The sequence below is a fragment of the Caloenas nicobarica genome, chromosome Z, assembly GCF_036013445.1.
Source record: "Caloenas nicobarica isolate bCalNic1 chromosome Z, bCalNic1.hap1, whole genome shotgun sequence".
Taxonomy (NCBI): domain Eukaryota; kingdom Metazoa; phylum Chordata; class Aves; order Columbiformes; family Columbidae; genus Caloenas; species Caloenas nicobarica.
The window spans coordinates 32131255-32152072 of NC_088284.1; the positions used below are offsets into that span (position 1 = coordinate 32131255).

At 42.8% G+C, this 20818-nt stretch overlaps 1 protein-coding gene across 4 annotated transcripts in view; it reads left to right on the top strand.

The window, feature by feature from the left end:
• The first annotated feature begins 5423 nt into the window (after positions 1 to 5423).
• ZNF608 (zinc finger protein 608) overlaps positions 5424 to 20818 on the top strand; it is an 88455-nt gene continuing 73060 nt past the window's right edge. For 2 of the 4 annotated variants that reach the window (XM_065656874.1, XM_065656877.1), the window contains exons 1-2: positions 8839 to 9150; positions 12192 to 13233. In XM_065656874.1, coding sequence (XP_065512946.1) covers positions 12352 to 13233 — 882 coding nt within the window. In that variant the 5' untranslated portion in view covers positions 8839 to 9150; positions 12192 to 12351. Of the gene's footprint in view, positions 5508 to 8838; positions 9151 to 10969; positions 11284 to 12191; positions 13234 to 20818 lie in introns of those variants that run through there. The other 2 variants (XM_065656876.1, XM_065656875.1) reach the window with 2 other exon arrangements.

The window sequence follows — 20818 nt, forward strand, 5'->3', positions numbered from 1 at the left end:
CAGATGCATAGTTTCTCCTTTTAATAAGACTAAAATAGAGAGAAACGAAAGGAACACAATCACATTTTCCTCAAAGCTCTTTCTACAAATACCTTCTGGAGGAGGAACAATTGTCTGCAATCTGAGTTGTTGTGACACTGTGTGAATACAGCAAAGTATCCTTGGACGTTTCTGATCATTCTGAAGTATATGAACATGTTCAAGTGTTGGGCAGTTAATACTTACGGCTTCATATTTTCTGCTTAGGGTCACACTCTGGCATTCTTCCTCACCCTGAAGCCTGTGGAACTAGGGATATGATAAGGGCAGTGCCTGTGCACAGGCACAGTTCTCACACCTACTCCTTGCAAAGTAATCATGTAGAAGCCATTGTCCACTTGGTGCACTTGCAATGCTTTCTTGTCAGCAATATATTCCCCCCAAAAGACAAATTATAACCCAGTATTTTTTACAAAGAACAAGTAAGAAAAATAGATAGCAAGTATTCTTCAAAAAAGTGCACTTTCCTTTTTTCCCAACAGCTTTTACATTAGTGCTAAATGTTTTCATTAATACTATGCTAACAGACTATATTTCAGAACTAGTTCCCCATTTTGAATAGCAGTATGAGAGAAAGTTGGTCTGCATTTGATTACAAATTTTTATTTGACCTCAGAGGAATACTTTTATCCAGCAAAATACAGAGTGCTAGATAAAAAGATTTAGAGCTAGAAATAGTTCACACAAAATCATTCATCCAAATAAACCCACTGCATTTTAATACTTCTTATTAATATCAATGTATTTACAGATATCTTTTAATATCACAATTAAAATTAAAACCCAACAACACTATTTAAAAGCTATAAAACTTCACTTTGGGCAAAATTTTAACCCAAGTGTTTTAATGCTGAGGTCATTACATTTGTGCACTTGTAATTATAGAACTGTAAAATGAAAAAGCAAAATTTTATAATAAAAATTCTGCAACTCCTAAATTTCAAATCTGGAGAGAAAGGGAAGGAGGAATATGTACTCTGCAAAATACTATTCTGTGTTCTGGAGTATGGAATAATTCTAAAGTAACCTTGTCTTTTAAGTACAATTTGGAAATCTTTTAGGCAGTCTTGATGGAAATGAGCTAGAACACACTCCGCAGATCACAGCACTTCTTTCAGGTTCTTTTATAGTATTGCTGTGGAAAGATGGCTGAAAAAAATAGCACTTCCAGCTCCAGGACACCACAGAAAGCCTTAGGCTCCAGAAGGATGTCCAGGCACCTCATAAGGACTCAAGACTTCTTTAATCAGAATGACAAAATGTGCACCAGGTCTTTTTTCACATCCATGTGTCTGTTTCAGGGAATAAAACAAAAAGTCTGCTGCCATCCCCGCCCAAAGGGTTTGAAAGCACAAAGGATCTTCACGTAAGGCAGATAAAGCTGAGACCTGTGACTGTTTGGACTGTCTTTCTTTTCTCTAAGCCCAAAGAAAAGAGTGATTTCAGTCACTGGAAGGTCTGGTTTAATAGCAGTTACTTGCAGTACACATGTCTAAATCTAATGCAGATGTTCTTAATCACATTACTCTTGATCTCAATATCTTTAACAAACACAGTCCTCAGAGCACCCTGTAAGGTAAGTAATCACTGTTACATGAAATTACAAGTGAGGAAGTAGAAGCACTGTGATGAGGAGACCTACAGGTTCCAAAGCCCAGACTGTGCAGAGGCTTGATCATCTCTGCCTTGTGTCTGACAGGAACAGTGCCAGCTTGAGACATGCCACTGCTTTAAAACAGAGACATCAGTGATGCACTCAGTTTAGCTACAGTCACAACTTTCTTCCTTAATGAGAAGAATGATCAATCAGTGACGATGGTGTTTGTAATTTTCTTGTATCACAGCTGTGGTGTGTAACACCAGCTAAGTTTCCTGACCCCTGCTGAGGTACAACTCCTCGACGGTGAACCAAGGAGCATAATAAGAATATGGGAGTGTTGTACACACACCACATATGTCAGAATAAAACATCACTGAAATTGTTTTGAATGTTGTATAGCATTTTCTGGATTCTCAGGTGTTTTATTGCCTTTTGTGGGAAATTCTCATGAAATGTATTTATTTTGTGATTTGATATTCCTTACCAATGGACTTCCTCAGAGTTTTTTTCTTGATGGTTTCTTCTTTAATTATCAGACTTCTTCTGGTCTCTTGCAATCATATCTATGTAGAAAATATGTAGAGTCTGGATGGGTCTTCTCCTCAAACATCAAGAATGCAGTTCTGCAATGTTTCAGGTAGCTCCATAGAGAATGTAAGCCTTGACAGTGAGCAACACCTCATGTGATTCAGCCTCCTCTTCCACTAAAAAACAAAGCTGCATTATTTATGGCTGAGGAATTAAGGATGTTTTTACATCCTTGCATTGTTTTAGTTACCATTTCAAGGCAAGATGGCCAAGACACAGAGAGAAGTACCACAGACTTCCCAAGGTCACATAATAATTGTGAGACAGCTGAGAACAGATCCCCCAGTTCCTCATCCTCTGCACTGATTATATCATTGCCCCCCCTTTTGTATTTATACTGTCCTCTTTTCTGTCTCCCTCTCTTGGTCTCAAACCCCTCTCTCCTACTGTCTTGATCTCTGTCTCCTCCCTGACACTTGTTTTCCAGCAGGTCCCTTCTTGTGCAGTTGAGACTATCAAGTTCTCTTTAGGTTTCTCTTTTCCTATCTCAGTACAGCAAAGGAAACAACAAAAGAGCAACAAGAAGAGTCAGGAAAGGAAGAGCAGAGCAGTCGCCCACTCTGGTACAGATAGAGAAGTTCTTAGCAATAGTCTCTTCACTTGTAGCTCCAGTGGCCCGCATACTTCATTTGCAGGTCTGTTGGCCTGGTTATCAAGATCTTGGGCGTTCCTCTTGTCCCAGTGCATTTATTTTCTCCTCTCATACCTCTGCAGTTTTTAAATGTACCAGATGTCAACTCCCAAACACATTCTGATAACTTCTTTCGTGAGTATTCAGGGTCATGCCTCTTCAAGCTCCTTCCTGTCAAAACTGTAGCAGCACATTTCCACATTCTTGCCCTGTGGATGACATTGAAAACATTCAGAGATTCATTCCTCACTTCACCAGCTAGTGCACACTGTGCCTCTTAGTCATCTTTATCTTACTTCTAGCATGTACTATCTAAACTCTGGCCTGTTCCTTGTGTTCATCCAGTATCATGCTTCTTGCTCTACTTTCACATTGGACAACAAATATCTGTCACTCCCACTTCTGCTATAGACTCCTTATGTCTAACTGGCTGCTTCCCTGCAAATTCCATTTGAAGACTTGTCTTCCCTCTCCCTGGCCTATGACTCCTAGCCTTCTCACTAATAATACAATCCAATCCTATTCCCTAAGCCTCAATTTCATTTTTCCATGCTTGTTTGTTCTCTCTGGAAATCTGAAGTATGGCACCCAGCCACTGGTCTTTTGTACATTTTTCACCTTAGCACTACTATAATGTGGATGCTGCCCAACTAAAATACTGAATCTGCATCCATAATTTCTATTACAAATGATAATCGACTGTGAAACATTAAGATATTTTGTATGAAAGTAGCTGCAAAAGATATCCTTTTTAATAGAGCATTAGGGCTATGACAAAAGGCTATAGCAGATTTAAACATGTATTGCCTGTTTCTCATTGCACAAGCAAGAAATGTATGTTTTCAATATTTTCTGAATGTTTACACAATGCACCGTGTAAACAAATAAGCCTTTGTTTAAATTACTGGAGGATATCAAGTAACTATATGGTGAACTGAAGGCTATACTCATGTCTGGGTAAAAGGTTTGTAGTTCAAATTTTACAGCAGTACATCAAAGAACTAAGAAGTTACAAAATGGGAAAGACTTAGTAGGTCATTCAGTCCATTCTAATGCCAAGATGGAGTCACTCCCCATAGTATCTATTTTTAGTGCATTTTCCAGCCTCGTTTTCAAGTCGTATGCAATCAGACTTCGGAACTTCCTTTGGGACATTATTTATTTCACTGATTAGCACATTTCACTCTGGGAATTTTTCTTTTAATCTATAACTTTTTTTTTTTTTTAAATCCGCTGTGGTCTCAGAAAGATAGTTTCTATCCTGTCTACCTTCTACACTCTTCACCCTCAAATAAATACACAAACACACACAAACACACAGTGTCTTTCACAGACCATTCCTTCTAATTTCCAGTTGCCAGGCCATTTTTGTTGCTCTTCTATAAACAGGACAGGGGTACTTTGTTTCAATATATAACCTAGATTTGTGTGCTGAAACATCAGAGACACTGACTTTTAGATTAGAGATCAAACTGACACTCCTTGTGAATATCCAGATAAATGTAAAAGAGTCTATGAACTGTTCTAAAGAAGAAGAAAACATTATTAGCATTGCCTCTTTCAAAATGAAAGTAGTATCTAATGTAAGTACCTGCCAATTGTATGACTGTCTGTTTGTATCGCCAGCTCCAACGCTCCTGTGTATGGCTCACTGGCAGTCTGCAACACTGTAGCAAATCATCCACAACTAACTTACAGAGCCAGTAGTTCGCACATATAAATTAAAAGTTTGTCCGTAAGACTGCAAGATAGGCTGTGATAAATTCCGAGGGTTTTAAGGATATACTAATCCAAATTTTCTGGATCGATATGATAATTTCCAATGTACTGCTTTCAAATCTGCTGTAAGAAGCCCTTTATGTGCAAAATGTTGTGTAAGGCAGAAATGCCAGTCATTGTTTAACCAACTAATCTCGCAAATACGTCCTCAAGAGAAATAGATTTTTGTCCTCTCTTTAGCGGAAAGTCGAAGAAAAATGAATGATGGTTAATCTTTGCGGACCTGCTGTGTGTAATTCTGGGATTGTGTGTAATTCTGGGATTGTGTGCATATACACGCCTTGAAACGCAAGAACAAAGGGTGCAGTTGGAAAAGATCGTCTGAGGAAGCGTAATTAAAGTTCAGCTACAAATGACGGTAGGACTACGTGGCATTTAACACCAACGTTCTTCAAGTTCGTCCCATTAGCGGGACACCGGCAAGGGTTGAAAAAAAGCCTTCCCGAAGTTGTCGGTGCGTTAAGTATTCGCTGTAGCCTTTATTTTACCACTGAAGTCAGTCTCCGGCCACGGGTGCCCTGGGCTTTCGGGGAACACGGATGAGTGGGCGCCCGGCCGCCTCCCCCCGCGGGCAGAGCCGGGCGCGGCGGGGTGCCGAGCCGGGAGCGGCGCCGCCGCCAGCCGCACACCCCCGCCCGGCCTCAGCCAATGAGAGGGCGGGAAAGCGTTTTCTGGAGCGATGATTGGTCGCTGCCCGCTCCGCGCCCGGGGCGCCGGCGGCCGGGGGAGCGGGGCGGCGCGGCGGGTGGGGAGCGAAGCGCTCGCCGGCGCTCCGCGGCTGGCCGCAGGCTCCCGCCGGGCCGCGCTCCTTGATCTAGTCGCCAGGTTGCTCCGGGAGAAAGGAAGAAGGAGCGTTTCCTCGTAACAAAGGTGTTTTTAAGCTGTCCAGGAGTGTAAGATAAGAGCCTCACATTCCTTTCGCTAAAAATAGATGTTCGCCGGCATTTTTTCTTAGCGTATATTATGCATATGTCTGGCAAGATTAAAAAGAAAAGGGGGGGAGGGGGGGATGGATGGGGATCTCTTTGGGATTATTAGCGGTCTGCAGCTGCATTAATTAAAAACGGATTTCCTATTTTAGACAAACATCACTAATTTATTTGCCTTCTGTCTGTCTTGTAAAACGTACCCGAATACAGAGGCGTAATTTAATTTGGCGAGCAGGCAGAAATTAAAGCGAAAAAGCTACTAAATCACCCAGCAGGCACTGGCCTCTTTGAAATGGGGACATTTCCAACCTGACAAGACAATGTGAGTTAAGTGGTCTTTTTGTAGCCACTCATGGGAATCGACTGCTGCAGATGCACCCACGGGCCTGCCGGGGGTCTTGCTAGATTTCTGCCGCAGAAATAAATAAATAAACCCCTGCTTCGGTAATCTTGAAGTACGTCGGGCAGGCCAGGAGGGAGAGGGGCAAGAGGGGAGGCTCCTCTAGGAATTTCATGATCTGAGGAGGTTTGTGAGGGTGTTTTATTGATCAGTTGGCAGCTGTGCTTGGAGAAACAGCTCTTCCACGGACTGTTGCTTTCAGAAATTAACGTGATGGTGTAATGCAGATAAAGCAGTGGCATTTTTGCAATCTCTCCCAGTGACTGTTCCTTGGCTAGTTAACAGACCATCTATTCAGAAGCAATTTTCTTTGGGCTGAAATTATGTGCTGACCGTAGCAGATCACTTCCCATAATACCCCCTCCCCCACCCAATGCTAAATACAAACTGTCTCCTACTCACTGTATAATAATGTGAAAATGACTGTAATTTCGCAGACGAGAAGCAGCCGAAAGTGAAACGTGTCTAAACAGAGGTCGACACTGAAAAATCAGGGCCATTACCTAAATCTGAAAAATACATAATATAAAGAAACAGGAAGAGCGATCCGTGACTAAATCAACTAAAAAAAAGTAGGCTTGGTGTTGTTGATCTTAAAATTTGCGCTAACCACTGAGCGAAATCACCCAAAAGTTACCCCGGGGAACTTGTGATTTTCAGTGCCTTATAACATTATGCATGCTTATTCTCCCACGAATTGCTGCTTTCCTCGGGCACAGGCAGGTCACCCCTGGGTGCTGCTGGCAGTGTCGCAGCCATCTTGGCTGCCACACCAGCTGGGAAGCGGCCCCTCACAGGCGTGCCTTCCGATGTCCCAGCGCTGTGAGGGCACCAGCGTGGGAGGGCAGGGACACGTTTACAGCGCAGCATTTCTTATTTGCACTACACACTTTGTGCCTTTTTTTTTTTCTTCCCCTTTGTAATGACTTAAAAATTTAATGTGATCAAGGGCCCTCCTTGGCAATGGATTTATCCCTGCTAGTAAACCCTTGGTTATCAGCCACCGAAGGGGAAGTGTTTTTACACTAGGAGAAACGGAGTGGGTTTTCTCCAGGTGGCTTCAAGGCCCCCCAAGGGAGCATGTGCCAGTGACCCCAGTGCCCTCGGCGTGAGGCCGGAGGGGCAATCAGGAGCTGGGGCTCGCCAGACCAGCCAGGCAGACCTTTCCTCTTAAGTGCCTTGGTCATGGTGGCCAAGACACGACTAGGTGCCACATCACGAGTGGCTTTTAACCCCCCATCTTGCATCACCTTCCCTGGTGCCTCAACAGTGAGCAGGTTTAGGAGGTTTTACTCCACTGCTTCTCCACTAATGACGCCTTTGAATGGGAAGAGTGTAACGCAGGGACACAAACGCTCATAATTTGCTCAGCTGGATGAAGTCCAAAGAGGTATTATGTCACCCTGTCACGAGTGTGCAGGACATTGTAAATGCCATGCTTTGACTTCTTGCAGGAAACCTTGACTTGGGCAACACGTGCCTTTGGCAAGAAAAACATCCCCTATCGATTTTCCCAGTGAGATCAATGGAAAAAAAAAAAGAAAAAAAAAAGAAAAATACAAAAAAAAAGTAAAACCTGCTAACCTGCTTAAGGGCATGAAAAAGGACAGGGTCCGACCCCCAGCCCGGCCTGGCGGGGAGCAGCGCCCCCCTTCCGCCCTTCACCCCAGTGCCTCCGGGCGGGCGCCGCCGCCGCCCCCACCCACCACTGCCGTCTGCGAAGGGTTAAACGCAATTTAACGCAGTGGTGTAGCATAATGGCTCCCAACCTAAACAAAAGGAATGATTAAGGGGGATATTTTCGAGCTACACAAAGCCCGATAGGGAAGATTTGTGTTACTAATTCCTGTGAAAGGATGTTCACGTGGTAGTTATACGGTCGCTGGCATTCACAGTTCAGTGCGTGCAGCAGTAAATCAGCAGCCTGGAAACAAAAGAGTTATTTTCTGCTCCCCCTCCTTCCGAAAAAGAGGGGAAAAAAAGGAATAAAACTTGATCTGCCTAACTTAAGCCATATTGTAAAAACGAACATGGAATAAAATACGTGAGGAGGGGAGGAGAGTCAATGCAAGAAGGAGGGCTAGTCTGAAAGCGCAGCAGCGCCTCAGTGTCCCTTCGAGCAGAGGTGGGGGTGCTGCCCTGCCCTGAATCTCCCTTCAGCACCTTCCTCCAGACACTATTTGCTTTTCTCCTCCACTAAGCACGAAAATAATCGCACATGTGTATCACCAGCCCTCTCTCGCTGACTTCAAGCTGTTATAATTTTGAATGAGGGGGCATTTAAAATTATGAGTGAGATTCTAAATTGCCTCTTTGAAACCGGCACAGAAAAGTCGTTCATCATCGCTTTGAAAACTGCCCTGAAATTAAATTAAAACGAAATGAGGGAGTCTTCCTCCCAACGTGTGAGTCTTGGCACAGCTACTCTCTACCTTGCTTTTTTTCCCCCCTCCTCCCTCTCTTTGTCTCTTTTTTTTTTTTTTTTCCCTAAGCCCTAAATGTTATGTAGGATAATTGAAATTGGAAACATGATTTGTATCTGGCTGCAGCAGGAGGCTGTAAGACTCGGTATAGGCTGAGGGCTGCAGAGCGAGGGGCTTTTTATGTGTCTCTCTAATGTGTGTGTGTGTCTAATGTGTGTGTATGTGGGGGGGGTGTGTGTGTGTGTGTGTATCTGCGTGCGCCTAATGCCTGTGTGTACAGTGTCTGTATGTGCGTGTTTCTGTCTCTCACCCTCGCCGGCAGGCAGGAGGAGCGACGGACCAATCAGAGGGCCCGGTTTCATAAAAGCTGGCTTCTGATTGGCCGGGAGGGAAAGGGCATTGTGAACAAAGAAAAGTCCCTCTCAGGTACCGCGCGGAGCGGGCTCCCACTCCCCCGCCTCGGCCGCCGCTCGCGGCCGCCGTGGGGCAGCGCCCGTGTCCCCCGTGTGTGTCAGCCTGTGCGCGTGCGGGGGGACAGATGCCTAGGTGGTTTTTTTTGCTTCTCTCCCCCAGTTTTTATTTTCGTTTTAATTTTGTTTCTAGAAAGAAAGGAAGGTTCATGCTATCTGGTGCTCTCTTCTTCCAAACACAATAAATCTGTTGAAGACATTAGATTTTTTTTCCTAAAATAAAAAGCGGCTGCAACAAAAACACACTCAATGCAGTTAGAAGGAAAAGGTCAACTCGATCCAATACAGACCGTAAGTACGGTTGCGTGGTGTGTCTATAGCACTTAGAGGGGATTTTTTTTTTTCTCTGCAAAGGGGAGTGTTTAAAGAGTTTGGGGAGTTGAGATAACTAGGGTTTTTTTTGGGTTTTAAAAAGAGAAAAATCCCACAAGCAGGATGAGTTATTTGAGGGAAATAAGAGGGTGAAAGCAGTGTAGTCACACAAATCATTCTTGACGGTGCACTTGGGGGGCGTTAAAGCATAGTGCCTTTTTGGGGTTTTAACTAACCAAGGGGGAAAAATAAAAGTGACACAATTACAGACAAGCCTGCATACTTCCCCCTCCCCCCTAAGAGCGAGGCGCTCGTTAGGAGGAGTGATGGGGTACCGACAGGTCCCGGCGGCACGGGAGGCATTTCTTCTGTCACACGGAGACGCCTGAAACGCGAGGCCGGAGGTGGGGGGTGGGAAGCGCCCGTTGCTCGCCGGTGTCTTGGCCGTTCCCCCCCCGCGCCGTTTCTTCTCCCGGCCGGCCGCCGCTCGCTGTCCCCGGGCGAAAGGAGGGGAAAGCCCCGAGGTAACTGCATCTGTAAGGTGTTTTTGGGGAGCACCCGCTTGGCCGCGGCACCCCCGAGCTGCAGGGATGCCCTCGGCCGCGGGGGTGGCGTTGAGAGGCCGGGGAGAGAGGCAGAGCTGACGGGCCCTGCCCGCTTGTCTGTCTGTCTGTCTGTCTGTCGCGGTGTGGTTTTTTTGTGTGTTAAAAGACCAGACCCGTATTCGCTGGATACGCTTGTCACCCATTTTTGTTCTCACGACAACCAATGGAGCCCGCCAGCCTCACGTGACGCGGCCGGCCTGAACTGTAACGGAACCGCCGCGCCTCGGGGGTTGGCGGTTGCTGGCGCGAGCGTCCCGCGTCCCTCCTCCCCCTCCCTCACCCCTCCCCCTCCTGCCCGCCACCGGCAATTCATTACGGCTTTTAGCTTCCCATCGCCGGCTAATTAAAAATACTAAGCTAAAGCTCCGAGACCGTCTGACTTGGCGGGGAGTGGGGGAGAGGCAGGAGGGCGAGGGGAGGGAGGGGGATAGGAGTAGACTGCGAGGTTTGCCGAGACAATAAGGTGGGAGCGATCTGTCCTGAAAAAAAGGTCGTCTGCTTCATCTCCTCGGACTCTAATTACTGAATTATTTACCGCATGACTGATTTAGCCCAAGCTCCCGGGTTTTTAATTATTATTTTTTCCGAGACAGCAATTTGAAACTTTGATCTGTGTCCATGCTTTTGTTATCACTGTTTTTTATAAGCGCTGATTTGAGGCGGGGGGGACGGGGACAGACACTCCCCTCCCCGAAATCCTATCCCTGGGAGAATTTGCTTCGTTTGAAAGCACGCTGTCCTTCCTCCACTCCCACAAAATGTTTTGATAACCGGTTTATCAGATCAGTGATTCCCCCCTCCCGCTCCTCCTCCTCTTCCTCGCCCCCCCGCCTTCCTCCCCTCCCCCCGTTTCCCCTCAAGTTACTTCAAGAAATCAGATCTGTCAGGACGGGCGAAAAAAATGCCACTTCCCAACTAACAGGCGGAATCCAGCCCAGATTTTCAGTCCTTTCTTCTTCTTTTTTTCCTTCCTCCCTTTCACTAATTTATCCCGATGTTAGCACATTCTGTCTTGTAACACCCGGGCGCCTGTAGGTTTGTTTCATGGGATCATTACTTACTGATCAGGATGGCTCCCTGGTCCGGGGCTGAAGACGGAGTGTGAAGTTGGGGAAACATTTTTTTTTTTTTTTTTAATTACTGTGATGATTATTACCTCTCGGTGCTTATTTAGGAAAAGCAAACAAACAAAAATCTGTTCCTTGATGCTTCAGTTCTGAATGTGAAATATTACCTACCAGCTGGTAAAGTTGTGGGAATCAGCATTTTTTTTTTCTTTAAGCCAGGAGGAAAAAAAACCTAAACAAACAAAAAAGGACTTCTGATCCGTGTGCCAAAGTAGGGGGAGATATGTTATTGACCGATTTATACTGGCTGAGATGATACTTGCTTTCTACTTCTTGATCACTTGCTCTTTAAGTAAAATGAGGCACAGAGTTGTTGCTGAGACGAGTGGGAACAGCATTTTGATTTGCTGGTTTAATTAAAAATTGATAAAGGATTAAAGGTAAGCTTTATGTGTATATATGTATAAATATTTCGACAGTCGACTGTAAAAGGGAGAGATCCCTTTAAAAATCGTTTTAACTAAGCTTTGTCAAACACACACTCATTTGTGGTCACTGAGGCCACCTTGGTGCAGATCACTTAAAGTGTATGTCTTAATCAGTTTCCTGTACAGTCAGTAATACTATATTTAACAGACCTAACAATTGTATGACCTAGGATTACATTAGAACTGTTTTTAGAACTGTTATCTTAAGAATATTTTTTTTAAGAAAGAAGACCTTTTTATTTTCTATTTTTTTTTAACCTATGGAGTTTAATATTGTCAGGTAGACATTTGTGTTTATAGATTGTTGGATTTTAACAGAAGCTGTATTGTGGCAAGGAAAATTGGATTTCCCACTTCCCTTAGTGCTTCCTCCCCCCTCAAGAGATTAAGTAGAAGGGGAGTAAAAGATAATATAGGAGAGTCACAAAACTTCAAGGGTCTGGTTTAAAGCCACAAAATCCATGGAATGCAGTGAAGAGTGAATCTGTGCCCTTCCTTTTCTCCCTTTTGTGCCTAGGTGGTGGTCCAAGGGGTTAGATTACAACATGTGCTCCAACAGCTAGGCACCACTTCTAAGACTGTGTTTCCTGAGCTTTGTGGATTTAAATCATGTAGTTAATTTTTTTTTCTCCTTTTTTGTGGACATGACTCTTTAAGAGAGAATGTGGATATTGGTATACAACTAGATTAAATATGCTCACTATAAAAGCATCACTGCCACTGCCTCTGGTTTAACAAACTTAAGAAAAAAATGTGGCAACGATGAACGATTTTGCTCCCCCTACCTTGCCCCCTTTTTATTAGTTTTATTATATTCTGGTAACACCCAGACAAATATTCAACTTTTCTTCTCCTCACAGGACAAGGTGGATGTGGACTGCAGGTTGTGAACTTAAACGCACCTGGGGGAGGAAGACAAGAAGAGTTGAACTTAAGAGAGCCCAACGGAGATAAACGAATGTCCCCGCATTTTCAAAGGAAAGTTCATCGGATTTTTACTCTAGAGATCTCATCTTCAGGATGTCATTGAACACTTCCACTGCAGGAAAAGGTGTGGATCCAAACACGGTTGACACTTATGACAGTGGCGATGATTGGGAAATCGGTGTTGGGAATTTAATAATTGATTTGGACGCCGATTTGGAGAAGGACAGACAGAAATTTGAGATGAATAATTCTACTAATACCACCAGCAGCAGCAACACCAGCTCCAAGGATTGCGGGGGTCTGGCTTCCAGTGGGGCTAATACTACCTCAGCCTTAGCTGATGGCCTAAAATTTGCTTCTGTTCAGCCCTCTGCTCCCCAGGGGAATTCCTCTCACAAAGAGACTAGCAAATCAAAAGTGAAAAGGAGTAAAACTAAGGATGCTAATAAATCTCTGCCTTCTGCTGCCTTGTATGGGATTCCCGAGATCAGCAGTGCTGGCAAGAGGCAGGAAGTCCAAGGGCGCCCTGGAGAGGCAACTGGCATGAATTCAGCACTGGGTCAAAGCATGAGCAGTAACCCAAACGGCAATAATAACACCACCAGCAACACCACCACTGTTGCCTCTTGTGGGAAAAACAAAGAGGAGAAACCAGGTAAAGCCCCGGGCAGCAGAGGCTCCAAGCGGGATAAAGATGCGGGAAAATCCAGGAAGGACAAGCAGCATGACCTGCAGCAGGGCCACCCCAATGGCAGTGGGGGTGGCGGCAGCCAAGCTCCCCCTGGTCACCTCTATGGCTTTGGGGCCAAAGGAGGCAGTGGTGGGAGCAGCAGCCCGTTCCACTGTACCTCCTCTGCTGCGGGGGAGGTGAGCAAAACCCCGGATTCAGGGTTAATGGGGAACTCTATTTTGGTAAAGAAGGAAGAGGAGGAGGAGGAGAGCCACAGGCGAATCAAGAAATTGAAAACAGAAAAGGTAGGACAAAGCTCCTCTCCACCTCTTCTCTTCTGTGTCTCCCTGTGTTTATAATAAATGTCCCACAACTGTGTGTTTGGCTGCTGTGTCTTCTCTCTGCTGTGTATTTGTGACATGCATTTGTTCTTCCTCTTTCTTCTAAAAAAACCCCAAACAACCCTGACACCTCTACCCTAGACAGAAGACACCATGTTTTGAGTGTGCTTCTCTCTCTTGTGACTTCCCCTCCCTGTACTCGGATCTGGAGAACATTTCGGTTTTGTCTGTTCCTTTGATCGCACTCGCTCAGGAGGAGATAGCCCAAGATGTCCCTTACCGAGCTGTCCCTGGTTTTAACAGAGAGCAGCAGCATTGGTACCAGTGGGATGGCATGTGTTTGCAGGCTGGAGGTCTGTGTGTTTGCCTTGGGGGGGGTGCAACAGCTCAGGCTCCAGGAGCAGCACGTCTTGTATGTGCTGACACTTTTACACAATGGCAGTGGGGATTCATGGCCGTTCCTCTCCCAAAGCCTAAAGGAACTTCTCTCCTTTCTCCCCTGACCCACTGCCTGGAGTTGAGATTGTCCTTGGGAGGCAAAACATGGGCTCTGCCATTGCAGTTAATGGAGACACGGGATACTTAACTGCAGTGGGGGCTCCCGTGGCACAGCAGCCCAGAGGCCTCTGAAGCTTGTGCGGAGGACTGGGAGGAAGGACCCAGCAGACAGGCGGTGCCTCTCGTCTTCCTGGAAGGAGGAGGCTGGGAGGAGGGGGACGCACCTTGTGCTGAGATGCCTGTGTGCAAAACAGCTTTTGGAACAGAGGGGAGCAGTTTGTCTCCTGTCTGGGGGAGCTTTCCTGTCTGAGCCCCACTGGCTCTTGGATGTGAACGGCTCGTTTGTTGAGTGGTTAAAATGTATGAAAGAAATCAGATGAGCGTGTGTGTTTTTCTTATTATTACATTATGAAGAATGCTTTCTGTAAGAATAGATGGCCCTGACCAAATTCTTTGTGAAGGGTGGAGATAGAGCTTGGCTTTTTTTAACCACTCATTCAAGGAGGTTCTGGTGTCGGTGAGGATTGTTCTGTCCATAGAGCAGAAGGTGTTTTCTGGGGAACCTGGGGACAAACCTTGGCCCCGGATTACGAGTCAGATGAATTCTACAGGTTGTTTAACAAAGATAACCTGGTATGCCTGAAAAATAAAGCAAACGAACACTCCCCAAATGAACAATGTCAGGGGGATAGATTGTGACTTTATTGTTAGCTGTTGGTCTTAAATTACCTGCTTTTACAACTTCCCTGAGTGAATGTTCAGTGATGAGAAAACTTACGTGTCGGTGTTAACTGTATGGTCTGCAAGTGTCTGGGAGGGCTGAAGGTCTCAGGGAAAAGTTACGTCTTTTTATGACCCATTACCGGCTTCTTTTTGTGTTTCAGTCATGTTGAAGTTTTCATAATATTGACTGGAGGATTAGATTTGGGTGCTTTTCAAGGGCTTCTGTTCAAGGCAAGGAACAAATTAAATTTCGTATTGTATGCATATTATTGCTTTTAAGATAGCATATCTACAGATTAATTTGTTTGAGCCTTGTGACCTTTTCTAAATGAAGATGAAAAAAACAGATTTCTGTAATTCATGTGTATATCTTTGCGCTTTGATTTATGAAAGTTCCTTCGGCGGCAGAGAGGTGTCCTAAAATCTCATGGTCTCTTTATTAACTTAGTACAGTAGGCATTTACTTCTGTTGCCAATAGTCTTCAAATTGCAGTTCTCTAATCTGTTTTAACTATCTAGATAAATTGCCCTAATCCGGTCTTCACAATGGCTGTGGTTAAAGAGTCAGAGCCATTTGATTGGATTCAGTGGCTGCCTGGAATGTGGGAGGTACTGCCCTTTTGCAACCCCCTTAGCCTTTTAATCTCTCAGCCAAATGTTCACATTCAACAATTTTGTTTAGCTGGCAATCTGAACATTTCAGTATCTCAAAGGCTGCTGTCATGGCAACAGAGATTAGAGGGTGGTGTGGTTTCTCCCGTTTTTGTGTTCTTTCACTCTGCAGTCACACAGGAAATTCTATGAAGAATCCATATACATGCGAGTAATCTTACGTGCAGTGTAAATTGGATGGCATGCAAATTCAGAGCAAACACGTATGGAGTGGTGTAGAGCTAGTGGTATGCTTTGTGTTGTAGCTGTGGCTCCTGGAGGAGGTTTGGAGCTTGCATTTCCAGGAACAGCCGCTGCTGTTGGCACACACTGACTCTAATATAGGCTTCGCACATTAGAGCCGTGCAGTGTTGGCCATTGTCTGGCACAATGGTGTGCTTGCTCGGTGTCTTAAATAAAATCCCTTAGTATTTCTTTTCCCAAAGAATGTTCCCTTCTAGATTTACAGTAATAATAAGCTTGTTGCTGACAATGGTTGCAACCTTAAGCCCAGCCTGTGGTACTATTAGTGAAACTTAAGTGTTTTATGTTTGTTGTTCTGGCTTTTTTCCCAAATGTTTAGTAATCACTAGAAGGATTTTTTTCCCCCAGGCTTTTATATTCTTCAAGGGTTCTTGCTTTTACTGTTTACACACTAGAATATGTATGCTGCACTTCCACAAAGCACCTTATGTCTGTGGATAAATACATAATTTTCAAGCCTGCATGTTAAAATCAGTTTCCAGTTATCTTAATGTTATGAAAAACATGCCTTGTGAATTTGGATGTTTGCCCTTAGATACAAATGAGTTCATGCCTTCTGATTCAAAATCTACAGGTTTCTATATGTAGTGTGGAATATAATACTGCATTTGTTTACTATTTGTGAAGAGCTTGGAGCAGATTCCCAGGAGTTGTAGTCACTGTTTAGCTTTCACAGCATGCTTCAATGTCTGTTTTTGGTCTATTTATTCTGTTTCCTTGCTGCAGAAAGTCATGTAAAACATGATAAATTGGATCTTATGAAGCCTAATTAAATCAATGACTGTGTTCTGCTGGCTCTTTTATGCAAAAACCGCAAGTATGTTGTAAAAGTCACCACTCCCCTAATATGTGGATAAAGTTAAAGTAAGCTGTAATTCTTAGATGTTTGAGCTATATTCGTGCAGCCCATTTCGTGGTTAAGCCACCAGTGACATGTCTGAATAAGCAGCTTTGACAGGTAGACTAACCACTCCTAAGATTTTTGGTGCTAAAACCTGTCTCCATTTTCCATTTCTCATCCATACTGTTTTTAGCACAATTACTGACTGTTTGTCAGCATGAACTCTTCATCTGTTTTAGCTAAGAGGGTTTTTTTGTGTTTTTAACAGCTGTCACATTGAGAAGTGTTCAGACTATCTACAAGAACTTGCTTTGTGTGTATTACAGGGAGATGTTGAGATTCAGTCACAATTTACTCTGAGATACAGGAATATTGTATTTGGCATGTGAAAATCACTATGTTTACATGAAAAAAATGCAGAAGATACGAAGCTATAATCAGAGGATTCTGGTTGCAGTTTTTAAATTAATCAGTCTAGTGGTATTCCAGGATTTAATTTTTATCTTGTATTAGCGTATTGCTTCTCATTAAGACTACATTTCACATCTCAAAATTGTCTCCAGCAAATTAAGATACTGGGTGCTATTGTTTATTTTCTCTTCCTTTTTATAGCAGGATTGAGGGTGTTTTACATTTCATCAGGAAGCTGCATTTTACCTATTGATGTAACTCATTTAAGTACAATCTTTGATTAATGATGTTATGGAGATATGCTTTTCATGTACTTTTCTCAGTGGCCTTGGGTGTAGTTTATTCACTGTGAAATAAAACGGCAGGGAGGTCACTTGCTGTGATTAAAGAACAAAGTCTATTGTTTGACAGCAAACTGTTTTGAAAGCTACATAAGGGATTTAGCTGTTAAAAACATTGATAACTATGGGTGTCTAACAATAAGCACAGCTCAAGGTTCTTAAAGTTCTGTAGTGCTGTCTAGTAGTGTGACCATGCTTTTTGAGCTGGGTGAAAAGGTGTTGCCCTTTGGCCAATGAAAGCTTTCCCTGTGAACCTGCTGACCTCTGCCAATATGTATGACCAGACCTTCTGTCAAATTCCTGTGCAAAGCAAGAGTTAGCACAGCACAATGGAATCTGGTCTGGAACAGTTATAAAATAAAGTAGGGAAGCTGATAACCTTACTAGGAACTACTGGAAAAATATTTCACTTTGGGCATCGGTAATTTTACAATTTTAATAACTTCATAAATACCCAGTAAAAAGGGAAGGATTGATTGTCCGGATGTCATGAGGTTAACCATGTTCTCCATGTTAAAGGGCTTTCCTGCAAGACTGTTTTAATTATAGCTATATAAAGACTTGTTTTTCCAAAGTAGCATTTTATAGTCCAGTAAATGAAATGTATGTTTAAAGTGCTAAGCAAAATGTCCCGTAACCATAGAGGTGTTCAATAACCAGATTCAAGTAACATGGAAAGTACCATCTGTTCCTAGTTTTCAACATAAAACCAGGAATTGAATAGCTGAGATTTGCTCATATTTTTTTCGACACACATTTTATTATTATCATTATTTTGAAAAGTTCACCTGGCACTTTATAGAAGCTTTCTGAAATGCAATAATACAGGAGGGACTGTGAAAACACATGTTTGTACATACAGTTAACCAGTTCCACTTTCATTTAAAGAGATTTCCAGAAGCTTAGTCATTGAGGAATTTATAATAGTGAATCACCTCCTGCAGGCAAACCAAAGATCTTACTATTTAGGTAGAATCTGAATTATTCTGTCAATTTTTCCCTAAGAGGTAGAAGGGAGGTGGGGGAAAAAAAAGCCACTCAAAGGCTAAGTTTAGCAAGCTGTTATCAGTCACTTAATTGCATATGATAAAACTATTGACTAAAATTTTCCATGCAGCTATTTTTTGTTCTTTAGAGAAGTGTTCTAGAATTGTTGATGGGGGAATATTACTCTTTTAAAGATAACTTAAGTTCTGAACTGTTAAGCAATGAGATTCTTGGCTGCAGCCTACGAGCTCTGGATAAAACGCCATCCGGCCTTTGTTTGAGGATTTTTACTGAAGCTAATGACTGGTCTTGTGCCGCCCTGAGATAAATGACATTATCTCTGAGTGGTCTGACAGGAAACAGACATGTTAATGGTGAAGCTGCGGGGAGGATCTGCTGTAGCTCTGACAAAAGAGTAAAGCTTGGACCCCTGGTCGTGGTCATTAACACATAATACATTCCAGCTTCTCCTACTAGGCCGTTCATAATTGGAAAGCTATTTTATTGACAATAACGTAAATAATAAATCTGAAATAGGCAGTTTTTCTTGCACGGTAAAACTCGTGCCTTTGGTGGTGGTTCTTGGTGTTGTTGTGTGTTGTTGTTTCTTTTTTTTTTTTTTTTTAAATGAACTAGTTTTTAAAAGGTGTCATCTCTAGACTCCGTTGTACTGATGTCTGTGGGAGATTCTGTTTCTGTTGATTGGACACATCCTTTGTATGTTGAATACAGGTTCCCCTTGATTTCTTTGTGTTATCTATGCGATTTGCATTTGTAAAAGTAGGCTAAATGCTGTTACTTCAGTGAGAGCAGGCTTTGTCCTGTGCTTGCTTTGTAAAACAGGTGTATTAAAAAAATCAACAATTCACAAAAGTGAAAATTATTTTTCCTTGGATAAAAGACTGTTGAGAGTAGGTGGCAGGGTGGAACATCATTGTACCCATAATAAATTGAAAATTTGACACTGTATGGGGCTATGCAGATTTGCTTCTCTTTCTCCCTCACTTTCCTGCACATATCCAGAAAATCACCAGCGTGTTCTGTACCTCCTGGCCTGTGAGATGGCGGTCCAAGTACCTTGTGTGTACTTTCTAAGTTTTCTGTGGTCTCCATGGTCAATATTTGGGTCTCAGAACACATGTGTACATCCTGGTGACTACACAGGCCATCTCAAGGCTGTTCCAGTTCAGAGCTAGACTGCATGCATCTACTTGTTAAAATCCATGGGACAGGTAGGAGAGCAGGTGTTTGAGATATCCCCAAAAAGGTGTCAGGTGTGACGTTAGTAATGAGCATGAGATTATATCCTGGCATCCTTTTCTCCTCTCTGAAGCCACTAAAGAGGAACCACACATGGGATTAAAGGTCAACAAATGTAGTTTGTGAAACAGTAGATAAGAAGACTTGCAAGAAGAGAGGGTATAAAGAAATGGAGTTGAGGGACGTAGGCTAGACATGCTTAGAATTTCCTTCAAAATGCCTGTAAAGATACTGCTAACACACCAGGCATGCCTGGTCGCCCCTGGAGCCATGGTCTTGGTTGTAATGCTCTTTTTGAAGCATGCTTTTTACTTATGTAGAGCAAAAGAGTGAAAAAAAAAATCTGTATTCTTGTACATCTTACACAGTGTTATTAGTACATGTGGTGTCTGGGCACATTTTAACAAGCATCATCAGGAATAGGGTCTCAGAAATACTATCATTTCTGCTATTAGAAACACAATCTTCTGTTTTGGAAAAAGATATATATATTTTGGATTTCCATCACCCAGCCTTGAAAAAAACTTAGATTACTTCTGCAGCTACTTAGGCAGCTTTGTGTCATTGCCACATGTTATGTATTTCTCTGATACAGTACTCACTTTTTGAATGGCATGTCAGCTACATGTTCCAGATTTGTTCGATGGTATACAATTGGGATTGCTGAAGTTCAACCAAGCTTTAGAATCTGCTCTGATCTGAGCTGAGCTACTTTGTACAGATGATCCAACAACAAGGTTATTTTTTACATATTATGCTTAGCAGTTTACTAGCTTTATAATGTACTTACACAATGTGCTAATGTACATGGTAATACATCACTGCGTTTCCTGAAAGGCTGGATAGATGATCTGACTTCTTAATTGTGCTTTGTTTCTTGCAGTAGAAATAAATCTTCCCATGAGACCTCAGATAGGGTCACACTTGTGGATGTGTGGATGCAGTGACTTCAGTTGAAGGACTGGACACAGTTTTGCTAAAAACTAGTTTTTGTTTTTATGTGTTTATGTGTCAAGGAGTTGTTTTTATTTCTTAGTTATAATCACAGAAAATATTGATCTTTTTAAAAACTTTGGTCTGTACATAATGTTCCCTGTTGGGTGAAATACAACAAACTTGTGTTCCATGAAAATTTATGATATTGACATTGCTACAAAAAGGAAATAGCTTTTTAAAATATATAAAGTTCATTTATATTTCTTTTTTCAATTTGATGAACTTTTTTTTTCATTTTCCCTTTTTGCACCAGAGTATTTCTGCACAGTGGAGGTCTTTTGTGGTGCAGTGTTTTGCCAAAGTGAATAATAATACAAGCCATCATTATTTAATTTCCTTCAAAATATGCTTGAAATTAGATAATTTGAATAAAGATATTTACCAGGTTTCATAGTAGGTTTTGAGGGGGTTTCTTAAAATGAAATTTTAAATCACAAGATTTAAAAAATTATTATTACATTCTTGCATTGAAACCACAATTTACTGCAAGCTATGAATAGCCATTTGGGCAAATATGAAGATCAGACTATGACTTTTGGTTGTGCTGTAGCCAGGGTTTCAGTAAGCACTCTCTATT